The sequence below is a fragment of the Nilaparvata lugens genome, chromosome X, assembly GCF_014356525.2.
Source record: "Nilaparvata lugens isolate BPH chromosome X, ASM1435652v1, whole genome shotgun sequence".
Taxonomy (NCBI): Eukaryota; Metazoa; Arthropoda; class Insecta; order Hemiptera; family Delphacidae; genus Nilaparvata; species Nilaparvata lugens.
Genome location: NC_052518.1, coordinates 95441584 through 95452135, shown reverse-complemented (window position 1 = coordinate 95452135; position 10552 = coordinate 95441584). Strand labels below are relative to the sequence as shown.

General features: G+C 37.3%; 1 protein-coding gene across 8 annotated transcripts in view; it reads right to left on the bottom strand.

Moving 5' to 3' along the window:
• Positions 1 to 212: 212 nt before the first annotated feature.
• The window catches only part of LOC111056372 (NAD 5'-nucleotidase), a 51575-nt gene continuing 41235 nt past the window's right edge, over positions 213 to 10552 (bottom strand). For 4 of the 8 annotated variants that reach the window (XM_039442752.1, XM_039442754.1, XM_039442751.1 and 1 more), the window contains 3 exons: positions 8105 to 8336; positions 4369 to 4474; positions 213 to 515 (listed from right to left, as the gene is read on the bottom strand). In XM_039442752.1, the coding sequence (XP_039298686.1) occupies positions 511 to 515; positions 4369 to 4474; positions 8105 to 8336 (343 nt within the window). In that variant the 3' untranslated portion in view covers positions 213 to 510. Of the gene's footprint in view, positions 516 to 4350; positions 4475 to 8104; positions 8337 to 10552 lie in introns of all 8 variants that reach the window. The other 4 variants (XM_039442753.1, XM_039442748.1, XM_022344073.2 and 1 more) reach the window with 1 other exon arrangement.

The window sequence follows — 10552 nt, the reverse complement described above, 5'->3', positions numbered from 1 at the left end:
TGATCGTAATTTTTTTATTCACCTATGAAATGTGTTCAATAACTTATGCTCACTCTGTATTTTGGTGTATTTGATAAGGAACGAAACCCGTACTATGCAGAGAACACACAATAAGCTTCGGTTGACGTGTGAGGTTCTTTGAACCTTTGGATCCTTGAATCCGTACCTTCAAACATTGCATGCAGAGAGGAGTGAAAATGACTGACACTGTATTTTTTCAAGAATAAAATATTTCTAACGAATCATCAGCACAACTGATAATAACAAACGATAAACAATTCGAACAAAAACGTTATAGTAGATAAAATTAATAAATAATACAATTGAAACATTTGATAAGCTTGAGCGGAAGCGAACTTGACATAAAATTGGTAAATATTGTCGGAATTCAACTGCGACAGCTTTAGCACCTAATTACAAAGAATTTATAAGGAACAAATGGAAGTTAGACGGAAGTTCCCTACAGCCTCCATTTTGAATTGCTCCTTCGTTTCCTTGATCACACCAACTTCAGCCTGAGAAAACAAACATAGTATTAATATATAATCTCCCAGTAACCACAGTTCAAAATAAAAATAATTTGTGGAAAAATTTTGTGAAATACATAATATTATACCAGTGTATGTACGAAACGAATAGAAAACATGGAAAAATGATGTATGGTTACATGGCTAGAATTTTTAATACTTCTAATAATAACTGTGGAGGTGACCATTTATCGTTGTGGGATACCTACATAAAAAACACTGTATAATTACAAACTATTGTTGGGATCAACTGATTCTGTTTATTCATCCTTGATTTTCCTAACCTGTGATGATTTTGACATTGTAGATTAATTAACTGTAAATCGAAGTAACTCTTGAATGTTAATCAACTTATTTACATTATATGCCTCTTTACAAAACATTCTTAAATTGTTTTTGTTTACTAATAAATTTATTTTGTTGTTTGATGAATTCAAAATTTTCAAATTGGAAAGATTTGGTTTACATAACTATGGTCATAACGGGACGATTTCAATGTGACTCATTCTTTAGAAAAAATATTTTTCAATCAATGGTCACAATTATGAATTAAGAAGGCTGTCATTTACTGTAAAGTGGATGAAAAATGTATTTTTGAATATAACACCTTCATTGGAATCTATACAATTCTCAACTTCCCCATAGTCTTTCGGTGAAACAGAAATATCTAAATACGATCTCAAGTCTTTGAAAAAATTCATTTTGTAATTCAATAGTCATAGATTCGGAGTAAAACGGTTGCCATTTAATGTACAATACGTGATTTTTTAATTATAACATCTGATGATGTCCTCTACTGGAATCTATTTAATTCTCAAGTTTCCCATGAAATTTATCAGCATAATGACTAGTATTCAATTAAATTCAGACTAAACTCGTTGTTTTTGGCTGGGATAGTCTTATTTCAGAGTTCAGGATCGATTAAATTCATACCAAACTCGTTTTTTTGGCTGTGATGGTTCTTATTTCAGAGTTCAGCAGTGTAGCTTGTTGCTCCGTAAAGCACATTGCTAGAGTTGCCATGAACGCTGTTAATGCTTTATTTCCAGACAGCGTCATTTCCTTAAACAAGGATGAATCTGTTTCCGACCCTCACCACAAATTCGAAAACCTGCTACCTTATTGTATGGGGTTACTTAGAAACAAGGGGTTTTCCGAACTCTCGACCCAGAGCTATCCTCAACGACCTCAGCCCAAGAACAACGAGTTAACTACGAATTTGATGGAATATTCAATTATAGAAAATAACTAGTACCCTTGTAATATTTTAAAATTAAACACGACTATAGTGAGGTCCACGTTATTATGGCAGTGTTTGATTAGCAATGGTATTGCTATCCTTCTCAACAAAGCGGATAGCGCTATCTCTTTCTCGATTTATTCTGTTGCCAGATCGTGTTTTAACAATGTAGAATTGATAATTAATTAACAAAATATTTCATCTTAATTATGAAAATTCATTATTAAATTATTGAAATATATAATTCCTTGCTTAACTATAATATATAATTCCTTAATATCGAGGCAACGAGCTTCGCTCGTTATTTATTTATTAATAAACAGAACACAATTCTTTAAAATGATTGGGGAAGGACTAACAGTCACAGCCCAAAACTGTTTCTTCCACGAATTTTGATTTATACACTATGAATAGTCCAAAAAGTTGGTTATTGAATTCACACATTCATACACTTGAATTCAGATCCAAATTTCAGTTCAAACATTTGAAAACAGAAAAGTTCCAATTTAGATTGTTTACAAACCAAATTGAATAACAAAAAAACACTCACTAATCACTTAAAACTGTAAAATAATTATTAACTTTGAAAATGATAATATACTCTAATTTAGAATGATATACCAAGTCATGTCAACAAATTAGATTATTTTGATCAAGTCGATTAAAATTTCTAGATAATATTTCTTGTGAGATAAGCTGATTGATTATACAGCTGAACATAATTCTGTCTCTCTCCCACACAGGCACACGCATTTTCTGTTATCGACAGACGACGAAATTATCATCTGTTTTTGCAAGGATGAATAATTATTATCCTTTTCATGCCCTTCGGCGAGTTTTCGAGTTTTCTTAGGGATGAGACCTAGTGCAATCGAATGTTTATATCATAAACCTACTATGTTCCAAATTTCGTGAAAATCGTTAGAGCCGTTTTCGAGATCCGTTGGACATAAATAACCATATAAATATAGAAATTAATCGCTTAATATGATAGGATAATTTAAAATTATAATTTAATTTTAATTAATATGATAAGTTGTCATGTAAACGAGAATGACCATTCAAAATTACATCAATAAACCTGTGCCAGCTACCTTCTATAGAAGGCAGAGGATCGGCAACGTTGTTCTCCTAACTTTCTCCATTGCCATTATAACGTGGACCTCACTATAGTTACGACATTTATTGATGGAATATGCTGCAAAATGCCATGGGAAAGTTGAGGATTGCATAGATTCTAATAGAGGACATTTGGCAGATGTTATACTAAAAGACTTATTGTACAGTAAATGGCAACCTTTTTACTTCAAATTCATGATCATTGAATTAGATAAATACATTTTCTTGAAGGCCACCTATTGGCCTTCTAATGGCCTTCTATTGGCCTACTGAATCCCACCTATTGGCCTTCTACTGGCCTTCTATTGGCCACCTATTGGCCACCTATTGGCCTACTGAATCCCACCTATTAGCCTTCTATTGGCCTACTGAATCCCACCTATTGGCCTTCTACTAGCCTTCTATTGGCCACCTATTATCCTACTGAATCCCACCTACTGGCCTTCTATTGGCCACCTATTATCCTACTGAATCCCACCTATTGGCCTTCTACTGGCCTTCTATTGGCCTACTGAATCCCACCTATTGGCCTTCTACTGGCCTTCTATTGGCCACCTATTGGCCTACTGAATCCCACCTATTGGCCTTCTACTGGCCTTCTATTGGCCACCTATTATCCTACTGAATCCCACCTATTGGCCTTCTACTAGCCTTCTATTGGCCTACTGAATTCCACCTATTGGCCTTCTACTGGCCACCTATTGGCCTACTGAATCCCACCTATTGGCCTTCTACTGGCCTTCTATTGGCCTATTGAATCCCACCTATTGGCCTTCTACTGGCCTTCTATTGGCCACCTATTGGCCTACTGAATCCCACCTATTGGCCTTCTACTGGCCTTCTATTGGCCACCTATTATCCTACTGAATCCCACCTATTGGCCTTCTACTAGCCTTCTATTGGCCATCTATTGGCCTACTGAATCCCACCTATTGGCCTTCTACTGGCCACGTTTTATCCTACTGAAACCCGTCTATTGGCCTTCTACTGGCCTTCTATTTGCCATCTATTGGCCTACTGAATCCCACCTATTGGCCTTCTACTGGCCTTCTATTGGCCACCTATTGGCCTACTGAATCCCACCTATTGGCCTTCTACTGGCCTTCTATTGGCCTACTGAATTCCACCTATTGGCCTTCTACTGGCCACCTATTGGCCTACTGAATCCCACCTATTGGCCTTCTTCTGGCCTTCTATTGGCCTATTGAATCCCACCTATTGGCCTTCTACTGGCCTTCTATTGGCCACCTATTGGCCTACTGAATCCCACCTATTGGCCTTCTACTGGCCTTCTATTGGCCACCTATTATCCTACTGAATCCCACCTATTGGCCTTCTACTGGCCTTCTATTGGCCAACTGAATCCCACCTATTGAAATCGTCCCGTTTCACTGAAAGACCCTTTCTTGTGTTCAATGAATTTGAAAAATGGGGAATCAGTTGCAGGAGAAATTGCTAACTTACTACTGCTATGAAGCTCACCAGGTCGGTATGGAGTGGTGGGGGAACCTGAGTCAGATTCCTCGACCTCAGGAATGACAGAGTCCGCCTCTCGCCGTTGTCTCTCTAACAGCATTTCCTTACGAACCTGATTCAACAAACAAAAAAAGGTTCATCAGTTTCGTACCAAGATTATAGTAGATTTATAAAACAAATTTTTCACAATACAGATATATTGGACGTCAATTAAGTAGGCCTACAAGTCTTTAAGTAGCTCCACTTGGCACAAAAAGAAACTGAGTAGGTTACGGTTACTTATAGCTGATCAGTACACTTCTTTTTACTTAAATTGGATAATCTTTTTCAATATAATTGTTAAGATCATCATAAGAGTGAGAAAAAGTGACAACTGAAATTTTTAAGTGGTCTAATAAGCGAGTTATGGGTTGTTGAAGTTTTGAACGCCGTTTTCTTTCCAGATCATAAACAGTTTCGAGTTTTCCATTGGGAGTTTTTTTAATATATTCAGTATATCATTGGCATTGTTATAATTTATGCGTTTTTTCGCGATTAATGCCAAAATAAACAAGTTATCGAATTTAAAAAAATTGTTACTTTTTATTTATGAACGATATGGGAAATAAAATTGTTTTAGTTTGGAAAGATACATTTTTTGAATTTTTAAGAGAAGTTTTAATATAGTTGAAACCGTTATGATCAGGAAAGAAAACTGAGTTAGCACTTCAACAACCCATAACTCGTGTATTAGACCACTTGAAAATTTCAGTTGCCACTTTTTCTCACTCTTATAGATGATCTTAACAATTTTATTGGAAAAGGTTATCCAATTAAAAAAAAAGATTTACTGAACAGCCTTTATGAACAGATTATTTCACAATATTGTAATGTACTGTAAAGGAAATACTTTACAATATTCAACGAAAATAAGATACTTCAATACTTAATTAAAATTGATAAATCAATAATTATCAATGTATGAATTTATTTCCTCATGATACAAATATTACATATTAAATGAAAAATTATGAATATTGTTGGTAATAAACATGATGGTTTCGCGATTCATTCCAAACTGCGATATAAAACAGATATTTCAATTATTTGATGAAATAAACTAAATAGTTTACTTACTGTTGAAAATGGGTTATTGAAACCCGAAATTACTGCAGTCACTAAGTAAAGAAAATCATTTATTCCATCAAATAATAGACTGCATGTCGGAGCTTAAATTACAAAATTATGTATTCTTAGAAATTGATTGAGCACTCTATAGTAATTTGATCAGTAAATTCCAATAGCTTTGGAAATTCTTTCCCAATAATTACGTGTACAGTAGTCGTTTCATTTTAGTTAATAGACCAGGTAAATAAAAAAAGTAAGTAGAAACAGTGTTTGAATTGCAAGCTAACAAGCATTCAAAATCAGAGTAAATCGAGAGAATAAAGTTCACAATCTACTCAAAACGGTTCACTTGCTAGATTGACTGTTGTTTATTTGCAAAGGTTAATCTATAGTATAATAAGATACAATGGGCATTGCATTTTTATGTTGAATTTTCATCACTTAAGTATTTTGTGAGAGAATACGCCACACCTCCAAAATAAGCACCTGCTATGCGCATATCCCGTGAACTACTACCCAACGGCACTGCCAAGTCGGTAGACGAGTATCATGGAGGAGTTTAGCCTGCAACTATACAGTTCCGGCGGTACGTGGGCTGGACAAGCCCGGACGTATCCTCTAACTCGTCTACAGACCAGAAAAAATACTCGTGGCTCCCAATTTTATACGTCTCTATGACGGGCGCTTGCACGTCCACCAAACAGGCGACCAAAGGGGGGCGCAAGCGTTTTGGAAACAAGGACCAGTGAGAGGATTTTTCGACATGCTATGATGCTACTTCCAGAGACGGAGGCGTTACCCGATTCCTACAGTCTGGGTCCCGAGGTCTCGCCTCCCCAGAGTTTCACTGCCTGCTACTTCCAAAGACGGGGGTACCCAAGTTCCCATAGTCTGGTTTCTCTTCTCACTGGCGTCCCCGAAACTCCACCAGATACTTCACTGTGCCCAGCTACCTCCAGAGACGGAGAGTTCTGGCGACTCGGTCAAGCCATGAACCTCCCATAGTCTGGAGCCTTTACCTACCGCTATAATCCACGCCCAGAGACGGAGTCACACAGTCATCCGTGTGCTATGGTTCCCCCTGATTGGCATTTTTCCCTTCACCATGAGAACCAGCGCCAGCAACTGGTGGATCCAGTACTTCCTGAGACGAGAGCCAGAACGAACCCCAAAAGAGCTCAGACCGAGGGCCGTGCCCCTAAGGGGCTCAAGCACCAGCCCGATCCCATCAGGGCCGACTCTACTTCACTTTTCTTGTTCCTCACAATTATTAAACTGCATTAAGGGAGCAACACTCCCGCAGTATATGACACGTCAAAGTTTCATCTAATATAATACTACCATCCTTCATATTTCAACACAACATATTTCATATAACATACAGTAATCAACCATTAACCAACAAGGAGGTCTGCTAATCTGTAAGGACACAATACAATAAGGAATTCCCTGAGTGTTTTTTTGAACTCCTTCAAGCCCTCAATTTCTCTCTTATATGAGATGGAATTGAATTAAATATTTTCATTTCCATATAAAACGGGCCACTCTCCAGCAGGCTAAGTCTATGATGTGGGTAAACAAAACCTCTAAATCTTGTATTATGGGGATGACTCACCTGGTTCTCCTCATACATCCGTCTATTTTTGAAAACGAAGATTGAAAAATCTAATATATAAATAGCTGGAGCCGTCAGCAATCTCTTTTCATTAAAATAAGGTAAGCAAGAACGCCTTGTATTAATCTTATAAATTATCGTAATAGCTTTCTTCTGCAGTATGAATATTCCATTATTCTCGATAATTTTTCCCCAAAAAATTACTCCATATTTCATAACTGACAGAAAATAAGTCGACCAACCCTGTATACAAAAGTATTGCTCCAAAGTAGACAGCATCGAAATAGACTCGGACAACTCATGGAATGTGGAGGGAAGCACTATGGAGTAGTTGACAATTTCACTTACCTAGGCATAGGTGAGTTGCATAACGGATACTAATGAGGAACTCAAAGAAGTTCAAAAACGTATCACTGCAGCCAACCGCACATCTTTCTCCCTTATATGCATATTCGAAGCTAGAAATGTACACCGTGAATGCGAGATAAAACTATATAAACACATTATAAGGACAGTGGTGTGTTACGGAAGTGAGACATGGACAATGACAGCCAGAACAGCCGACCTGTTGAATGTATTTGAGAGAAAGATGCTGTGGAGAATATATATACCGGTGTGTGAGGTAGGACAGTGGCGTATCCGTACTAATGCAACAGTTAGCAACACTCTATAGAGAACCCCCACTATCGGCCCACATAAGATTGATGCGGCTCCGACGGGCAGGACATTTGCAACGGATGCCAAATATACGTGTGCCAAGGAAGGTATTCGTGGGACAGCCTGGAGGAAGGAGACCTGTTGAGAGACCAAGAGATCGATGGGAGGATAGAGTGGCTAAGGACGATAGGGAAATGCTACGTGTGAGGAGATGGAAAGGTGCAGCAATGGATAGAGATGGCTGGAGGCAAAGTTTAATTGAGGCCAAAGCCCGATTTGGGCTGTAGCGCCATTGGAGAGAGAGGGAGGGAGAACCCTGTATACAATTAAAATAGTTAATTAATAAATTTAAAACGAACTGACCTGATCGGTAAGCAGAACAATGCGCCCCTCAACCCGTGGAGACAGTGCGCAGGTGTCATTCTCCAGATCATCGAGGGAAGCACGTCTTGTGAGACGGGGTTGAGCATGAGAGTGAGTGTGAGTGAGAGGGTGACTGGGTGATCCACTGTCTCTGTCTGAAGAAGTGAGAGACCGTCGCAGAGGTGGTGGTCCATCCAGTTCTGTATGGTCCAGCATCTTCACCAGACTGTGCCTAAATTCAAAACGGAAGTAGACGGAATTAATTCGTGAAATCAAAACGAAAAAACAATGCATTATAATAAATCAGTATCTTGACATGATTGGACCTGAATTTGAAAAGTAAGAAGATAACAGTAATCGGTGAAATCAAAAAGAAAAACAACGCCTCACAATAAATTAATATCAAATAAAGTACTGTATTTCACTAGGACTACTTGAATGTTGAATTCTAGAAAAAACTAGTAGGCTACCCTTGTAATTCTATTTAGCGTATAGCAGCATATATACACAACACATTTACAATCACAAAATTCGAAAAAAGAGAAAACAGTAGAAAATTCATAGATAAGACGAATAAAAATATCTTAGTCACTTCTGACCTGGAAATTAGAGGCATGCTTCCAGGGTATTTAAGTAGGCTATTGATGCTGGTTTAGCCACCAGGAAATCTTGCTGTGCACCCGTGTATGCTGATCTGGGGCACTCGGCACTCCTCCACTATGTGTCTCACAGTCTGGACTGCTCCACCACACTCACAGAAAGGGGAATCAGCCTTCCCCCACTTATGCATCAGATAGGCACATCTACCATGACGAGTTTGTACCCTATTCAGTGCTGACCATGTTTTACGACGCAAATCGAAGCCTGGGGGCCTTTTGGTTACAAAATGGAATGTCAATGTTCTGCTTTGCTGACCACGCTTGTTGCCAGGCCTCAGTTAAACTGAAACCTGCATCTAAGGCTGTAATTACTGTCCCAACCGGTGGCTTACGAGATTGCAGACGGCTCTGATTGGCATCTTGTATATCCTCATGAATTGGTAGGCTTCGATTTTCCTGTATCTTCTTGTACTCTCTAGTGGGGGCATTCATGCGTCGAAGATTTGGGGGTGGGATGTGACTCAACACCGGGAGCCATTCCACAGGGGTAGATACCCTTGTCATATTTTCAAATTAAAAACTATAAAATATTAAGTGTTCCTATGTTTAATTTAAAAATATCATGATGGTAATAGTTATTTTCTATAATTGAAATTATAGATAATATTGATGGGTTTCAATTGAAGATGTTGATTTCTTGATTCATTCAAATTGTTTTTTACATAAATAATTGATTGAAATTTAAAAACACTGTTCTAATTGACAACTCCACTTCTATTAATTTAATTACAGGACTACAGTTTCGTGTTGAAACCAACACATCTTCAGCTATACTGAAGATGCATCACATGTGTTGATTTCAACACGAAACTGCAGTCCTGTAATTAAATAATTAATAAGAGAGGAGTTGACAAATAAAACTTTTTTTTAATTATGGTAATATTTCCTTAATTTTTCAACAATAAATGATTGCATTTCGGTATTTGATTGAAAAATCGTGCGTCTAATTTATTCACGCACAAAATCAAGTCAATTTTAGGAAAAGAATAGGTAGGATAGAAACAACATGCAGAAACTTGGCGCCATGTGGTGGAACGGGTTGGGTGTAGGGTTGATGTGGAGGCCTACTATTATTATAACACTTTTTGTGTAGTTGAGAAGTTGATATTGTGGTAATTATTCATATTGAATGAAAAAGACTAAGAAATTGTCAGAAACCACAGATTTATTGATAGTTAGAAAGAAAAGACTAAGAAATTGTCAGAAACCACAGATTTATTGATAGTTAGAAAGACCGGTTTCGGTTATTACACCATTGTCAATCTCTGATAAACAGCCTGCTGAGATTGACAATGGTGTAATAACCGAAATCGGTCTTTCTAACTATCAATAAATCTGTGGTTTCTGACAATCTCTTAGTCTTTTTCATTCAATTATTATAACATAATGAAATGATCAACTCAACAACGACTCATCATTATTTTCATAATATTTCTATAGGCCTACAGTAAGATAGAATCTATGAGACTTCGTGGGATAATAGACAGGTCACATTTATGGACGGAACAACATAAGACGTGAAACACATGAAATAAATACCTATTGGTGTCGTTTGCGATGGTTTTGTTTTCTAAATTTTCCTCAGTACTTTCTTGTCCAACTTGTCGATCGGAGATTCTAGAGCTTTAATAAAATAAAAATTTGGTTTGATTTTGTTTAATTTGATTCATTGACGTGAAAGTAAATAAAGAAAGAAATAAAAAAACAAAGAAAGAAAGATAGAATGATTAAATCCGTTCCATTTATTCAAACTCTACAGGAATGACTCGGAATTAATTCATCCAAAGTT